Source organism: Tachypleus tridentatus, chromosome 10 (assembly GCF_004210375.1).
Source record: "Tachypleus tridentatus isolate NWPU-2018 chromosome 10, ASM421037v1, whole genome shotgun sequence".
In the NCBI taxonomy this organism is placed as follows: domain Eukaryota; kingdom Metazoa; phylum Arthropoda; class Merostomata; order Xiphosura; family Limulidae; genus Tachypleus; species Tachypleus tridentatus.
Window position 1 is genome coordinate 131,717,493 of NC_134834.1, and position 18,382 is coordinate 131,735,874.

At 32.4% G+C, this 18,382-nt stretch overlaps 1 protein-coding gene and 1 long non-coding RNA gene across 13 annotated transcripts in view; one reads left to right on the forward strand and one right to left on the reverse strand.

Moving 5' to 3' along the window:
- The window catches only part of LOC143230332 (cyclic AMP-dependent transcription factor ATF-1-like), a 67,554-nt gene that overhangs the window by 42,440 nt on the left and 6,732 nt on the right, over positions 1-18,382 (forward strand). For 9 of the 12 annotated variants that reach the window (XM_076463716.1, XM_076463706.1, XM_076463708.1 and 6 more), the window contains 4 exons: positions 1,575-1,655; positions 8,019-8,334; positions 15,701-15,853; positions 17,442-17,613. In XM_076463716.1, the coding sequence (XP_076319831.1) occupies positions 1,575-1,655; positions 8,019-8,334; positions 15,701-15,853; positions 17,442-17,613 (722 nt within the window). The remainder of the gene's footprint in view (positions 1-1,574; positions 1,656-8,018; positions 8,335-15,700; positions 15,854-17,441; positions 17,614-18,382) is intronic. The other 3 variants (XM_076463712.1, XM_076463711.1, XM_076463717.1) reach the window with 1 other exon arrangement.
- Positions 976-11,613, reverse strand: LOC143230333 (uncharacterized). The gene is made up of 3 exons (XR_013016393.1): positions 11,480-11,613; positions 8,162-8,327; positions 976-1,369 (listed from the first exon to the last, which is right to left on the reverse strand). It is a non-coding gene; the product is annotated as an uncharacterized LOC143230333 (long non-coding RNA).

The window sequence follows — 18,382 nt, forward strand, 5'->3', positions numbered from 1 at the left end:
TGTGGCCAACCATTGAGCTACTACCAAAGGGAAATGGGTCCCATATTTATTATTACTTCTTTCTTAATAAGTGGGGAGTACTTTGGATTAGGGCCCGGCATGGCTAGGTCGCAGGTTCAAATTCCCATCGAATCAAAACTTGCTCGCTCTTTCAGCTGTGGGGGTGTTATAATGTGACAGTCAATCCCACCATTAGTTGATAAAAGAGTAGCTCAAGAGTTGGCAGTAGGTGGTGATGACTAGCTGCTTTCCTTCTATCTAGTCTTGTACAGCTAAATTAGGGATGGCTAGTGCAGATAGCCCTCATGTAGCTTTGTGTGAAATTCAAAAACAAACAAACAAACTTTGGATTAATGTGACAAAAATTTTTTGGGGAAAAGAATAAAGTGTTGTTACATTAGAGGGCAGTTGGTGTGAATGAAGTTTTAGTTATAGTGTATCAGTATTAAGTTTAAATGAGAAAATAAGTTCCAGAACTCCAAGTCTGCTGTTTCGAGTCTGAATTAATAATATTTATGAAAAAGTTAGCTAAGTAAGTTTTTTTGTCTGAAAGAACACCGGACTAAAGTAGGAAGTTTCTGCGTGTAGAAGAGATTTAACCTTTTCCAAATATGGGGGATTTAAAAAAAAAAAAACCTAACTGAACAGATTTGGCAAAGTGATTTGGTGTTTTGGGCTGTGAATCAGAATTGAATGACCATGATTCACATTCCATTGCTACAAAATTTCAGAATCATGCATGTATTATTAGAGAGATGGTTGAATCTCACAAGACCCAATACCTGGAATTAAACACTGACTAATTGCCTTTCCACGTATTCTATCACTTCAGAATCAGAAACAGCTAATACAGATAGTCCTCATGTGGCTTTTTCAAGATATCAGAAACAAAAATGTAACTAACACTAAACTAAAATATTTTACATAAATATTGAATGAGTTTTGTGTGAAATGCATTCAAACACATTAATATTATTTTTCCGTTTTTATATATTGTATAGAAAGTATTATAATACAACAAATAAATTGGGATAAGAAAACTCAAAGCAGAAGGAATTGTAAGAATAAGATACTTTGTTCTCATTATAATCAATATAATGGTCGCAGATCATTTTTATATATATATAAAATTATGCTGTTGACTGGTTGCCTTCCACACTTTTAGATTTATTGACCCAGTTGAGGCATTGGATTTACACATCTGTCACTATGAGGCATTTATTGAGATGTGCTTTGTTGAATATTGTGCCTTGCTTCTTCTCTTCAATGTAATCATCAGCCTTGATCTTCTCTGTGCCTCCCCCACCCCCACAGTTTATCAATTCAAACAGCTAATGCAGATAGTCCTCATGTAGCTTTTTCAAGATATCTAAAACAAAATAAAAATAAAACTAATACCAAATTGAAATACTTTACAGGTAAATTGCATTTGGTTTTTATGAACTTTACTTAAACTAATTAATAATATCTTATCCTGAATATTGGTTATCATAAAGTTGCTTTGATTTTTCTCTACTCCTGAATTACTGTCATTGATAAGTTTTTAAACATAATTTTTTTATATCTTGTTACAGCTGGGTAAGCATGTATTTTTTGTGAATAAAGACTCTGTTATCCACAGTACTGAAGGAGACAGTGGAGTCCATCCAGTTCAGGTAAGCTTGAAGAACTCTGTATCATTGTAATATATACAGTGTGTTTACATGTAACTTTATAACTTTAAACATTGCTACAACTGTCAAAAAGTATATCACATATTGTGAACTGTGGTATCTGTCTAAATGTTCATTTTTCTTCTATTTATGGTAGCTGCATTTGATGCTGTGTTTCAAAAGCTGTTTGTGCAGACAATGCTTAGTATTTACTTTTGATATAAAGGGAGAATAGGCATGAATGATGTTGATGCCATATTTTATTTTACAAGCAGGATATTTTAGACTAAATTGTCATTCACATTTCAAAATGTGATGTAATTTAAAGTATAAAAAGGTACTTTTATTGTATGTTATTGTTAAGTGGCTTGTAGCATGACTGAAATGCTGAACAATTACTTTTTTGTGATGGGCAATATAAGTACCTTAGAGCTACTTATTAACGTTTTTAAAGTCCAGGAAATAATTTAAATTGATAAATTAATTTAAACTCTTCCCATCACTCGAGACAGGTACTTTTGCATGTTATTAAATATATTGACTGTGTATATACTCTAAACTTGCCCAATCTTAAAAACTGTAATACTTCTGTGTTTTCAGTTTCTTTCCCTCTCTGATTTCTTACAATACTAAAAACTGGGTTTTGTTATTGATGGGCACAACACATACAGCCTACACATAGTTTTGTGTTTTTATAATAAAACAAACACAGTAAAGAATTTCTGTAAGATGCTTTTGGTTACAGTACAAGTAGAATAATAAAATTTAAAAATATCCAGAATAAAGGCTTAACCATTAAAATGTTCTGTAACCTAATTTAAAGAAATTACCAAGTGATGAAGATCCTGTAGTTTCAGAGTTTACCCGACAAGTTATTATAAATATATTTTTAACCATAAACTTGCGAGTTGAATGTACAGAAATTGCAATATTTTAATGGTAACTTTGAACAAGAAGAAATTTATCAGACCAATTTCTCATGAAACTTGGAATACATTTAGGGTGTTATTTCTTGGTGTGGAACTTTCCAAACGTGTTTGACATTCATCAAAAATCTACCCAAACCAAGGCCACTGTATTTTGACTTTGTTCTAGATGTCATAAACATGTTAAAAACCACTCTCTACACTTAATAGAAATAATAAAATATGTCCTTCTGTTATTTCTTCTGACAATTGTGTTTATGTCTGATCAGTCATACCTTTGCCTGCCAATTATTGAATGATCTGTGACCATTATATTGATTATAATGAGAACAAAGTATCTTATTCTTACAATTCCTTCTGCTTTGAGTTTTCTTATCCCAATTTATTTGTTGTATTATAATACTTTCTATACAATAGTTACCTTCTCTCATACAATAGCTTTTCTCACTTGATGCACTAGCCTTCATAACCCTCAGTTAAAGCTACTTATTTAGCATGCCGTAGCACATGCAACAACTTTCCACCAACAGGAGCATCATGCATGCACCCAGGTCCTGGGGAGGTATTTCAAGTTGTGACTACAGCTAAGGCTCTTGCCCTTTCTGAAGATTGCTCCATGCCATTACCCAGGCCATGGAATCAGCACTATTTACCGAGGAGTTACAAACCATAATCCATTAGGAGTTAGATTTCTACATGAGGCCTTGTTTGTTGTCTTTTCCACATAGATTGACACCATTCTGTGTTGATGAGAATGTGCAGGAAGGCAATGATTTTTGATAACATTTTACCTGCCTATACCATCAGCTTCGGGCACATTTGGAAGAAATTCACTCTTCCACTCCTTTCCTCCAGCTGATTATGCATGTTTCTTCTATTTCCTGTCATGCTTTTCCTTCCTTTTTCTACAAGTTCCAATCTCTGATTACTTTGTTGTTTCCTCCTTTGCCTGACATAAGAGATTCATATTCAGCATTTTTTTTTGTCAGAGCTAATTTCTGGAGTTTCTTTGCCTCAATCTCTGTCATGTTATGGAACACTTTTCATTAATATTTCATTGCTCTGCTAGTCTTTATTTCAATTGTCAGTGAGTAAGTCATCTATTACCTCTTCAGAGTTCTAATCCTGAGATTTTGTTCTCGTTTTTCACAGGCCTAATTTTCAAGGACTCATCTTATCCTAACTAATTACATTCCTTCTCGTCTAAGCACCATTTGCTTAATGTATTTTATCATTTTCCCAGTTACTCTTCAGGGAAACTTGCATCAATTGTGTTCAACTGTGGCAAGGCTCTTTTCATCTGTTCTTTCCCTGCTTACCTGTCTCAGGAAATTACAGGCTGCATTGTTATTACATGACATTGTGTTTGGAGGATTTGCCAGTTCTTTAGAATGGTGGATTTTACCAAATTGCATAATGCCCTCTATTCCATGGCCAGTAATAAATCAGAACCTTCCTCTTTTCCTGTTGTTGCCTTTCATTTTTGTAACTCCACATCTTGTTTTTTTACCCATGTCTTGTCATTCTCTTCTTTATCATTTTCTCTGTACCAGTCAGAAAAAGCTGGAGCATTATTGGTGACTACCCATTGGGATTCAGATCCTGTGAAGGCCAGACTCCACACATTAATGGATATTTGAGAAACCTTCTCTACAGATCAGTGGATTCTACAGGTTTTAACAGAGAGTCTCTCTTTACCTCTAGTTTCCCCCACCTTTCTTCATCTCCCATTCTTTTCCTTCTTCCATGAGATTCAGTTTCCTGTCTTTGCATATCCAACACTGTGAGAGAGCTTCTTTTCAAGAATGTCATAGAGCCTTTGGTTCTGGTTTGACCAGGGTTTTTACACTTGACATTTTGTCATCCCTGAGAAAACTGGGGTTGGAAACCTGTCCTTGACCTTTCCCATCTTAAATAGTTTCTTTATCCCTCTCGTTTCTCCATGGTGACATTTCTATTCCTTCATTAGGTTTCTTACTCCAGGTCTGTGGATGCTTATCTTCAAGTAGTCATATCTCCCTCATGCCATTTTCTTTGGTTTGTTTAAGAGGGGTGTATTCCAGTTCCATGCTCTTCTGTTTGGGTTTACCTTTGCTCCATACAGGTTTTTTCAAGTAGTGAGGGCATTAGCTTTACATCTCCATTTGTTGGGATTTCAGGTGAGGAAAGGTTGATCAATCAAGGTGAAGAAGTGTATCAGTTCAGGTCTCTTTGTTTGTAGACTCTGGAATACATATTCTGGGTCCATCAACATTCTATATAGTTATTGGCTTGCCATATCCTGCGTGCATTGAATCTGGGGTAGATCAGTTGTCATCAGTTTTGTTTCCAGTCAGATCCTGATTGCTTCCTGTGTTCTGTGAGGGTTTTACATTGTGATGTTGCTTGTACAATTGTGATTTCAATTCCTGTTTGTTTCTTCTTTAGAAACTTTCTGTGCCTCCATGAACTTTCATCCATCACCCTTATGTTTTGGGTTCATTAATTTATTCAGTTGGTTTACTCTTTTCTTTTTTCCAAAAAATACCTTTTGTTATAGTGTTGTTTCTCTCACCAGGTTTGGTATATCTGTGGCAGCTCATTTTCATCATCTTTGGGAGGAGATTGCCCAGGCCAGAATGTGGACTACTCTTCATGTTTTTATTTCATTACTTGCACCATTTGGCTCCCTTTCTCAAGTGGCAATTCTCTGTGCTCCGGTTTGACTCTCACTACATTTTTTGGATCTTTCTCAGTGTCAATCCCTGCCACATTCTTGTTTAAATAAATCAGGAGCTGTCTGTTTTACAAAATATGGTTTTGTAGTCACCTATTGCACTTTCTTTCATGTCATTCCTCCTGACTTTGATTCACTCTTTGACTACTTCCTTCCTTGAATGGAGTTTGTCATTGTAGATCCATTGTAAGACATAATAGTTAACCTGGTTGAAAGTGGATAAAATGATGTTAATTTAAATAAATACATGCTTTCTTGTACAATTAGATAGGGTTAATCAAACAGCTTTCTAGCTTTAAGATCCTTGTACTTAGAACAGAGCAATCCCAAAAGTGTGCCATTCTTTAACTAGAGTTCCAAGCATGATTCAGTGGTTAGTGTATATTTGATTAAGAATCTAAGGGTGTCGGAGGTGAAGAGTGATAGTGACAAACAGTCTTTCCACTCTCGATTGTGGACTTGTTAAGTACAGCCATTTTAGGTTGTGGGTGTTGCCTTCCTTCTGGTCCACTGTTCAAAATTACAAACTATTACTCCTCAACCTCCTTAGCATTCTGATGTTTGTGAATGTTTTACACTATAGGTGTCACTTTTGTTTTTTTACAAAATTTTCAGTTCCATTATTATGGAATTAAATTTACTAATCATGTATATTAACAAAATGGGTAGGAACCACTTTTATATTTTATAAAGGTACTGCAGGAGTGGATACAAAGGCACTTTACCCCATTTTGGAGAACATTTTGTGAAGAAATTGGGGAATTTAATGGAAAATGACAAAACTGATCTAGAAAAACCTATCTATACCTCAGTGATGTCGAGAAAACTCGCTTGTAGAGAAATACACATGTAAAAACGGCTCGTTTTGGGCTTGCGTAAACTAAAATAATCAGTAATTCTTTGGTATGATAGTTCTAGAAGCAGGAAAATAATTTGATATAAACTCACCCAAATTAAAAAAGAAATATCTATTTATTTATCTGTTATCTGGTTCTACTGATTAAAATTTAAATTTGGAGTGGTAGTTCTTGAATTAAGGCACTGCACACAATCCAAAGTTGCAAGAAGAACATAAGAGCTCTAAGTGTGCATACTGGCTCTACCTGTTTTGTTTAATGATGTCAAATAGCAGTAGATGGCAGTAGCATATAGAGAGAAAACTTTAGCTAAATGCTGCAAAATCAGAAAGTAAAGTTTATCATGAGACTGTCTCAGATGAATAATTTTTGTTCAGCTTCCTTACCTCAAGACTGTCTTAAAGTACTGCACAGAAGATTAAACATGAGGTTTCTGACCTGCCTGCTCAACTCATTGTATGCATAAGATGTCATACTGGTGAACAAGCAAACAAAAACATTTGTCTAGAAACATAAAAATATGGTATCATAACTATTAAAGTTACTGAAGTAAATTAATATGAATAAGGGAACTTTATCAACTTTAGTTGTTTTTTTTGGTCATTTCATTAGGTTTAAGGAAATTAATTTAGAGTATAATTTTTAATTTAGTTCCATCCTTGTTATTAGCTGTTATTCATACCAAGGAATTCATTTATATGATACTGTTTGTGGCTTTTCTTAACCTTTTTACACCATTTTTAGTTTCACTAATGTCAATCACTATTTCAGAGTTAAATCAGTTGTATACAGTATGAAAATATTGTAACATAATATTTTGGAATTAATGATATGGTGGTGAGAGAAAAAAAGATAGTGAATTATTATCAAAAGTTTACTTTTAATATTAAATTGTTTATCTTCTTACAGCACATAAGAATCATAACCAATTTGGTTATTAACATTTGATAAACACAGTAAATAATTGATAAAAAAAAAAAGTTTCTTTGTTCAGAATTGTAGAAAATATGTCCACTGGAATCAAGTAATAGGTGGTGATGTAGAGTTGAATTAATGGTACTGTAGAAATTAATAATGAAGAAGAAAAAATTTTTTTTTTCATATAATTAACTGGAATTCAACTTTAGCTTTATTTTGTTGATTAATAAACTTTCTATACTTCTTGCATCTCATTAATTGTTGGAACTACATGTACTAAAACTATTTTCACCTACAGTCCCATCACATTCTTGATAAAGATGTGTGTAGATGTTTGAAAAAACATTACCATAACTAGGTTTCAGATATGCTTTGGTATGTTGCTTCAAATATCATCTGCATAATTTCATTTTGAAAAGTTCTCTATTCTTAACAGTGATTTTAGAACTAAACACTTTGAAATTTCTGGATAATTTCACTTCAAAATATTTTTATATTTTTTCCCCCCAAAATACAAGTATCTTTACACACAAATTGGAAATGGACATACAGGAATAACTTAAGTGAGTTTCTAAAAGGTGTAATAGTCTGTTTATATACTTTCCTAAAATTATTTTAGAATTAAAATAAGATTCCTTTTTTAGATATTAACTTTACCAAAATGGTTTGGAGATGGTTACAATGCTTTGCAGTAATTTCAACACAAGAGGAAAAATTAAAAAAAAAAGAGGGAGGGACAAAATTTAATTTGGGAATCTTCTCAACACAAAATTTTGAAGAAAAAAAAAAACTATCACTCATGCATAATCATCAGTGATTGAGAAAGTCTTTCTGAATAATTATATCGCAAATTGGTTGGTTTGTTATCACATGTAAAAAAACCAATAGTTTGATGTTTCCTAAGCAAGGTTTTATTTCATTATACATTAATGAGATTATTTTTCTTCAGATATTAACTTCATCCAAAAGTTTTGGAGATAGTGAAAGTGGCTTTGTAGCAGTTGCAACACAAGGGGAAGAGTTAAAAAAAAGACAAGAAAACTTAACTCGACAACCTTCCTATCACAAAATCTTAAAAGAACTATCACTTACTGAGCCCCAAGTAGCAATGCCTGCATTAGAAGGAGAAATAAATCTTTCAAAAAGAGAAGAAAATAAAAGTGAAGAAGAAATCAGCCAGAGGTCCACCAGTAATAGTAGTCATTTAGGTCAATCATTGACAGTGGCTGGGACTCAGTATCAAGGTACAGCTGGATTACTGAAAGGTAGAAAAATTGGAGTATTGTTATTAACACCTTTATTCATATTTAAAAATGAATTCAGCAGATTACACATAATTTTATTCAGCTTCATTGTGGTTGTTATACAGGTGTTAAATGGAGGATAATGTTTTGTTTTGGAAATTGCAATGAGCCTTTCTACTTAATGTAAATATTGAACTTGTAGCTTAAAATGTGTACAGCATAATAAAGAAACACATTGTGTTTTTAAATCTCCATAATAATTTATTGCAGAATAATGTAGAGCTGAAAAACAAGCATGCTTGAGATCATTCAATGAATTATTTGCATTTTTTGTTACAATTTTCACTTCTCAACCAACATGCAATTTTGTACACTAAATTCTGGATACATAATGTTTAAAGGATGTTCAAAAGAACCATCTAATGTGATGTACAGTTTGGAGTAATTCAGTTAAGTCTTGTATGTTTTAAATAATTATTTTGGTTGTGTATATTTGAAATTTTTCTAACCTTTAAAAAGCTTTTAGTACAGTAAACAACTTTACAATGGAAATAAGAATAATTCACTTTATTTGGGTAGTTCTGTGTCAGATACTATCACTATTACTGAATGGCATATGTGGATATAGGAAGTGATGCATTTTATACACCACACACATTTACATACAAGAGAGTTGAGGAAGATTCTCTCTGTCTCTCTAATTTTCTAAGCCACCAACCCATTTGGATTAGTAATCATAGCAGGTAACTAGTTCAAGGCTATTCCCACTGTATTTTATTTTCAAGATTTACCTGACATAAATACACTACAGAAACATTTAAAATATTCAGAATCTAAATAATATATTAGGTTAAATATTGTGAGCGAAACACACACATATCAAAAAGTGTTTTGGCTTGATTTAGTATTACAGGTTGTAGTATATTTAAAACAAATTGAGCAATGTACCAATGAGGAAAAAATTAATTTTCTGATTGGTTTTAAAATCACTTCTCTTTTGTTTTTGGGAGAAAAAGAATTGAGCATGGCAAGCTTGGAAAATTAATATCTGTTTTGCTGTCAAAAGTAACAAATTAATTATATGGACATATCAAAAAAGTAAAAAATGAAACATACACAATGTTATTAAGCCATTAATCTATCAAGACTCGTATGTTGTGTCAGTAACAAGTATGAATACATTTCTTACTTGTTCCACACTAATGGGTTAGTATTAATGTCAAGCCTTGTATCATAAATTGTATATTGATGAATTACTACTTTTATAAACAGGCTGATATCCATTTGCGACATAAAAAAAGTTTTGAAACAGTAATAGCTCTTTTCACTGCCATATTTATATATAAATACCTCATCCAGTACCAGGTTTATTCTTAGATACAGAAAGATATGTGGTTTTGTATAATCATTTATAACTCGCTGGTTACTTGTTATATCAACAAAATTTTTAGTGGTAAGTGTCTGAAATATCTGACAGATAAGTGTTCTTAAATTTAAGAAGTATTAAATAGAATATTAATTCATATTTTCTTCCACAATTTGCAAATTAATATGCATCATTTAGGATTTTTTGAAAAATTATTATTGACTGTAATGTTTATCCCTGTTTCTCAGGACATCTGATAACTTATCTAGTGTGTCCCTATATATATATATATGCTTTTTACCAGAGGCATAACAGGCCCATACCCTGGATATATTTTGCAGTGCTCTGAATTTACTTTTAAGATTGTGATCTATTGCACTGAAATTATGTTTTACGTATTTTAGTGGTAGGTGCTTTTTTGGGCCATAACTCTGAATTTTTTCATTAGCTAGAGACATCCCTGCTGGTAATAGTGCTTTCTAGTGACGGACATGCACGTGCATGTGGCAGTGAAAGAGCTAAGCCATAACAGATTCAGGTGAAAAATTTAGATAATCAGGATTTTCTTGTTCCACTTATGGTCCTGAACTAACACTCTGTGACTCACTTTGTTGTTGTTTCTATCAAGAATTATCTGCATGGATAATACCTCCTGGTAGCAGATTTCTTTAGGACAGTTATACAAGATTGGATTTGTAATATTACATCTATATTTCATTGAATTCTTATGATGAAGTACAAAATCCATTAGAGGAAATGCATCTTTACAGAAATTAAGTAAAAACATTGTTGATTGATTTCACACATTCTCATTATCATGTGTATGTTGGTTTAAACCTAATGTGATTGGTCTGTAGGAAATCATACCCAATTTCTTTATGAACACACTTCATATTTAACAGTTACTAATTATCACATTTTTATATTTTCAAACTCTAGTTTTCAATTGCAATGCCTTTTCTTCATATAAATTATATGAGTTTTGAAATATAGAAGTAGGCTGTTTATTTTAATTTGATTGATGGTTCCCTGGTTTCAATCATAATTGTACACATATACAAATCAAACAGGGAATTATCATCACTGTTAAAGAGCACAAAACTGTGTGTGATATTAGAAGAAAACTGAACATAGGATTATTTTCAGTTCTTTATTTACCTGAGGGAAGAATAAAAAGTTAAAACTAGCTGTCTATAACAACATATGTCCCAGACTCAGCAAATATTTTCTACACATGCAACACTGAAAAGTATTTGATCTCTCTATTTCAAAAAAATAGTATTTATATGCTGATGTTGTATTTTGGTGAGTATCACAAGAGGAAAAAATAATATACATGATTGAGGGGGGGGGATAAATGGCCCACAATCAGGGAAAGCACCATGGTCCAAGATTTCTTTCACATACCCTGAATAGGTGTTTGTAATTTTAGAATTAGAGTGAAATCAGTAAAGTTCCATTGGACCTCATTGGCTTTATAAGTTATAAATAACTGGATAGTAATTTAAAGGCTAACACATATTAGGTGAAAATATCAATTTGAGTATGTATATCACCTGTATACTCAGTGTTAAGTATGAGAACAAGGCATGGAAATAATGCTATAAAACTAGTACTTCATGTTTCAGTTTCATTAGTAAAATGTAAAAAGTGCTAGAAAAAAATTTCAGCAATAGGATTCATAGATTTTTACTGTTGGGATCAGAACACTCTTGGTACTTGCAGTTCATTTAGTTATATTGTAATATTTTTAGTTCAGAAGGCTACTACAATCAGAATTACCAAGATTATTTCACTTACCAGTGACATGCCTCTTTTACATTCCTCATTTGAGTTACATGGCATACCTGGGCTAAGTATCAGAAAATGGGAGTAACTAGTCTGCAAGCTTGTTTGATTGATTGCCAAAATAATGAGAACTTGGGCCAGCTGGCTAGACTTGCTTCATCCAGCCTTTATGTTACACTTTTGTCAGCAGTGTGATTAGAAATACTGTTCTCAACTCCTTGCTCATTGGAGGTAATAATAAAATAGAAATAATGTAAACTGCAGATGTTTTTTAAAACATTCGTTTTAATTTGTCAGTGATTAGGCCTGTTTGCCAGTATTTTTGCATTTAAAATCATAACTTTTAATAATTTTAGAGTAAGGTGGCTATTAACAGTGTGAAAGTCTGGACTTATTTTTATTATTCGGGTACTCGTTGCCTAAATACACCAGTTTTCACCAAACCTGGCATCTTTTAATTTTTATGAAATAGTTAAAAAGTGTCACATAATTGAAATAATTTTTGATGTTCAAAAATATTTAAAAATGAAACAACATAGAAAGTTTATGCATATGAATAGAATATGTTTACTTAAATGTTTATAACATAAAATAATTAATAATGATACAGTTACAGTCACTCCCTGCTAGTACAGTGGTAAATCTACGGACTTACAATGCTCAAAACAGGGGTTCGATTTCCCTCGGTTGGCTCAACAGATAGCCTGATGTGGCTTTGCTGTAAGAAACACACACACACACACACACACACACACACACAGTTACAGTCCCAAATTTACCAGGTGTTAAAAATTACAAAAATCCATATGCTGTCACCTTCAAAAGTTAAGGTTGAGACCTGGTGCATCAAGTAATTTAAACAATTAAGAGATGATTGTGTATTATGCGTACTCTAATATTGGATTAACATGACTGATGCTGGGTATACTTTGTATGAAAATTAAAGCACTCGATACACATTTTATTTATTTTGTTAAACAATATTACTGTGAAGCTATGTATACCAGTTTGTATATGTTTTAAAACTAAGAAAATTTGTTTTAAGGTGAGTCAAAGTACATTAAAAAAAAAACAAAACTAAATTGACCCAATTCTACATTTTGGTGTAGTCTAAACCTTCCTATAAAGTACACTCTATAAATGTATTTAATGTAAGTCAGGATAAATTTATATCTTCTTCCTGTGTTATAAAATTTGTGTGGAATTGAGTATTTGTACTAGTTCCAGATATACATGTATGATTATTGTTTTTCCTTGAAGTCTAAAGTGATATATTAGCATATGGTTTTTGTCTTGTTGTAATTATTTTTCTAAAATATGTGTATATCAAAAGTTAAATAAACAAAACAACATGCCAATCAAATTAATTTTCTGTCTTCAAATTTTGGAATTGAAATGGAAAATTTGAAAATAAAGGAGTTTGGCTCTTTCCAGATCATTACACATTGATTATACATATGTGCATCAAAATCAAGTGAAAGTAAATTTCAATTTAGTTTTTTTTTTTTTTAAAGTCCCTTTTAGGAAGTCTTTTAATTAATGAAATGGAAATATGGGAAATATACATTGTAATGGGCTCGGGAAGAAACGGTGCTTTATTTCCCTTAAGCTGACTTATTTATTTCCCTGAAATGTGTGCATCAGAAATAACAAAAATTTTCTTGTGAGAACAAAATACATTAAACAGCTATATGCTGCTGGCCAATGAACATAAAGAAAAAATACACATTTTATGTTGTTAGGCTCAACCACTTATTTGAGTAGAGCTTTGAAAGATGAAAATAAGAAAAGGGAAAATGAAAATAAAAAACTTTTTTTAGCATTAATAGGGAAAATGTGAACACTATGAAATTAGCCTAAATACTAGCTGGTCAAAAGTTCAAGACCATACCAAAAAGAAGTCCTAAACAGGGTAAGAAATGCCCAACAAGAGATCTCAGTAGTGAGTTGCATGGCCGTCATTACGAATAACTTCAAACATTCGCTCTGGCATGGTCAATATAAGCATTTGCAGATGGCTGGCTGGAATGTTATTCCAAGTGGTGAAGATGGCTTTACGAAGATCATGCACTGTTTGGAATTGACATCTATTTCTATAGACTTCCCTTGCCATCCAACCCCAAACATTTTCAGTGGGGTTCAGTTCGGGCAAACACGCTAGGTGGTCCAAAAGAATCATGTTATTTGCCATAAAAAAGTCCTTTGTCCTGTGAGCATTGTGTATAGCTGTTGTTCTGCTGAAAGATCCAGTCATTTCCACACAAGCAAGGGCCTTCAGTCAAAAAGGATGTTCTCTCCAACATGCCAGTGTAGCCAGCTGCTGTTTGATGCCCCTATATAACCTGAAGCTCTATTGTTCCATGGAAGGAGAAAGCACCCCAGATCATGATAGAACCTTCTCCACTGTGTCATGTAGAAAATGTCTCTGGTGGGATATTGTTATCATGCCAGTAACGTTGGAAGCCATCTGGACCATCCAGGTTAAATTTTTTATCATCAGAGAACAAAACCTTCGTCCACTTTTCTATGTCCCATGTTTGGTGCTTTTCAGTAAAGTTTAACCGAGCTGTTTTGTAGTGTGGAAGGAGGCATGGATTTTGAAGATGTTTACGGTTTTTAAAGCCTTTCTCTCGTAGATGTCGTCTTTTATTGTTCTTGAGCTGCATTCTCCATCCGTAAAGGCCTTAATCTAATTTGATGATTGGCTGGTGTCTTGCCGGACAACCCATTGAATCCTCCTGCTCAATGCAGGCAAAAGTTTCTTGGTTTGACCACTTGAAATTCTCGTTTCGTATCCCTCAGGGTCTTTTAAGAAATTTGCAACAGCAGTTTTACTATGCCCAATCTCACCAGCCTTTGCAGCTCAAATTCTGCCACGTTCAAACTCTGTCAACTTTTTATCCTTTGCCTTGTTTTTACCCAATGTAACAGGAGATGTCAGTGGGAGATGTTGACAATGTTAATACTTGAACACAAATGACAAAATTTCGTTACGTGTTTACCGATTAATGCTTTGTTTTTGTATGGTCTTAAACTTTTGACCAGCTAGTATTTAGGTTAATTTCATAGTGTTCACATTTTTCCTATTAAATGCTAAAAAGGTTTTTGTTCCCCCCTTTTTTTTTTCTTATTTTCATCTTTCAAAGCTCTACTCAAATAAGTGGTTGAGTCTAACAATGCAAAATGCATATTTTTTCTTTATGTTCATTGGCCTTAAGATTTTGGCCAGCAGTGTACATTGGAAATGTGTTGTAACACATACCTAATAGATGTTCTGCAATGTTCTCATGCCATACCTTATACTTTTAATGGCATTACAACCTCAGCTGAGTTTAAACTCAAATTAATATAAGAATATCAAATAGACATTTCATTTCAAAATTAATAAAGAAAATAATTTATTTGCTTTTTATGAGAAAAAAATGCTGTTGTACATAAGACAATGTATTTACTTAAAACAGTAATATGTAAACTACATCAAACTAATTTGGTTACTGTAATACTATTGATCAGGGTTTCCTGAAGCATGGGTCACAATCCCTGTGGAGTCATTGAAGATTTGAATAGGGGTCACAAGTACTTTGGAAAACATTTTTTTGTAAATGTTAAGAGAAAAAAATGTTTCAATATATTATTACACTTTACATTATAAAAGTATAATAAATAAAATTATGACAATTCTCCCAAAACATCCCATTTAATATTCTGTAAACTACGATTGTCCTCACTCATGCAATACAAGATAAAGGAGTGTAATCAATTGAAATATGTGGAAACAGTATTAAACTATGAATAATAAATGTACAACTTTACTTCCTGAAACAAATGCATAGCTTACATTTATAGTGTTAAGTCACAGTTCTCTTTTCTCAAGTTTCAGCCAACATAATGGACTTTTTATAACTTAGTAGTTAGCATGTTTGCATATCCTAAACCATTTTGCCAATGAAATATTTAATAGAGCATTACTATTATTACAGTTTTTCAAAGTGTTTTTAATGTAAAGTCATGCCATAAGAAAGTTTGGAAACCCCACTTTCCTGGATACATTTTACAAATGCACGAATAGTGGCTGTTTTGATGTGTAAAATTGGCATTTCCAATTCATGACATAAATAATTTTATTTATTTTTCATTCTTGGTTCTGCACAACATTTATAGTTACGTACATGTATATCAGCACCAAGTAAATAGCTGGTAGTATTGTAGATTGTTATTTATGTTATATATCAGTGGTCCCTGCTTCAGCAATTCAAATGACAGCATCTTCTCAAGATGATGGAATTCAAGGGATACAGACTCTCAGCATGGCAAGCACAGGGAGTGGATCCACAGGAACTATTCTGCAGTATACTCAAGGTCCAGATGGTCAGTTCTATGTACCAGGTCAGATTTTATTTGCACCCATTGTCAGTAACTCAATTGATAATAGTTTCATAATAGATATATTTTTATTTTCCTGAACACCCACACTACCATTTATTAGGTTATTAGGTAGTTTTGTAATTTTTCTACTTGCTATTAACTGCTATACTGTTAGTTAGTTAATTTAGAAAATTGTTTTTAATCAATTTTTTTTCAGGTTATTGGTTATTTTATTTGTTTTTCTTACTGCATATCTTGCTACATGGTCAGTTTACTGTTTATCTCTATACAAGCTACCAAGTTTTCAGCTTGGTAAATAGTTTTTTCCTGTTTAAGTTGCCAGATTGTTAGTTTTTTCCTTTTCATGTGAGTTATAAAAGTAAATGAAATGGAGAAGTTAGCAGCCTTACAATACAGGAAACAAACAAACATATAAAAACAAACAATACAAACACAAACTGACCATTTGACAAAATTAGAAATTTTGCAGTGTGAGTTAATGTGTGAGCATTATTTAAGACTTCGTAGAAAATGAATTAAACCAACGGTAATCATGTGAGAGCAACTTCTTGTATTACACGTATTTGTAGTTAATATACACGATGGTCCATCTGTACTGTGGTGCTATACTTACTGCAGGTATTGAAACCTGATTTCTAGCATTATAAATCAGTAGACATAAAACTATGTCACAGGGGGCTTTGCATCTGGAATGAAGGAGGGTGGACCCAATGAGTTAAAAAAACTCTTGGATCAGTTGGCATTTTCTAACCATGTATTTTTTGCTGTCTCAAAAGTTAAAGTAACTTTATATTACCTTTTACGTTTCTGAAGAGCATTTATATGCAATGTGAGGCAAAAGCCCTGATTTTACCTGTTGTTGTACATTAGGTGTGGAATATTAAAATTCCATTGGAGAAATGATGTCAAGGTCTGTTAAATGGTATCTCCGAAACTGTCTGTTTGAAATATGTCAAAACAAAAATTGTTTCTGATACAGTACCACTGTGTGTTACACTGTTTTACTTATGAGTTTCACATAAATTTGCATAATTTTTCAATTGAAAATATTTTACTGTAATACAGAGTGAATTATAAATGTATGCAAATCAAGAACTCCCATATCCCCAAAAGGTCATATCAAGTAAGAAATGGTTTCCACTTTGCCTAAATACCCTTTATCAAGAGACTGTTGACATTCAATAACTGCAACTGACTTACTCATACATGTGTTTGTTTAAATGTATTAATGTAAGTAAATGCATCTTTAATTTTAAATTAATATTTAAATAAATAGTTCCAGTTAATCACATTTCATAAGTTTATTTTTTAATACAGTTATTTCCTCTGTCATTTTATTATTTGGTTTTTGACATTGCATTTCTTCTGTGTTATTCTACACTTTAATTGTTTGCTTTGCCACTCTGGTGATTTTCAGTCTAATTCTTTTTAACCTTTTCACTATATTTTCTTGTACTAAAGAAGAAACTTCTAAAACTTTCAATCTTCATCATCTCTCTCTTTTTTTTTTCTTCTTCTTTTTTTAAAATAATTATTTGTAGTGGCTCACAATATTAGTTGAAATTATTGTAATTATTTCATTATTCAGTTTCTGTTTCTGGGGTGGACCTTCAAACTTATCAGATTAGGGCTGCCCCAAGTAGTCCCACATCTGGACTTTCACAAGGTGTGGTTATGGCAACAGCTTCTTCTGTCAAATCTCAAGAACAACATGCGGAAGAACTATCCCGAAAAAGAGAATTAAGACTTTTAAAAAACAGGTAAGATTAAAAATGGATATTTTCTCTTGGTTAAAAATGAACCTATTGAATTTTACTACTATTTGTGACAGAGATAGGGTTTATTGAGTTTTAAACTAGTCTTTAAAATTCAATTAGGACAATATACTGCTGATACAGATCAGCTGTCAAAAGTTTTGTCATTGACTAAATAAAAATAACAAATTGGTGATACACTGTGAGGAGTTATTTTTCAAACAGATGAGCATATGTAACAAAACCAAGATAACGTTTCTACTACATATGTATTCTAAATTAGTATTCATAGTCTTGTGGCAGAGACATTGGAATCAGACTAGGTCATAGGTTCTTTACTAGCATAATAGGTAACAACAGTCGGTTTACATATAATTGTACTACTGGCATGGAGACGTATATCTGTTTTGAATACTTATATTTTTTTAATTTTACAATTCTGTGTAAACGAATCAGTGTTTTAAAAATAATAACTAGTGTCGTGTCTGTGATGTGCTTAAATGTGTAAGGTTTCTGTTTGCAAATTTAGATCTTGCTAAATCTCATTAACTAACTTGCTGGGGGTTACTTGTGACAGGTATGGAATTTAAAACATTTTAACTTCTGTTGAGCCTATTAATACAAGGTGAATCACAGAAATAGTAATAAGATATCTGTATTTATAGTTTCTAAGTAAATTCATAAACAACACTATAGTTTATTTTATCCATATTAGTAAGGCATCTAGCTTTACTAATATGGATATATGGCAATAACTAGATGCCTTCCCTCTTGT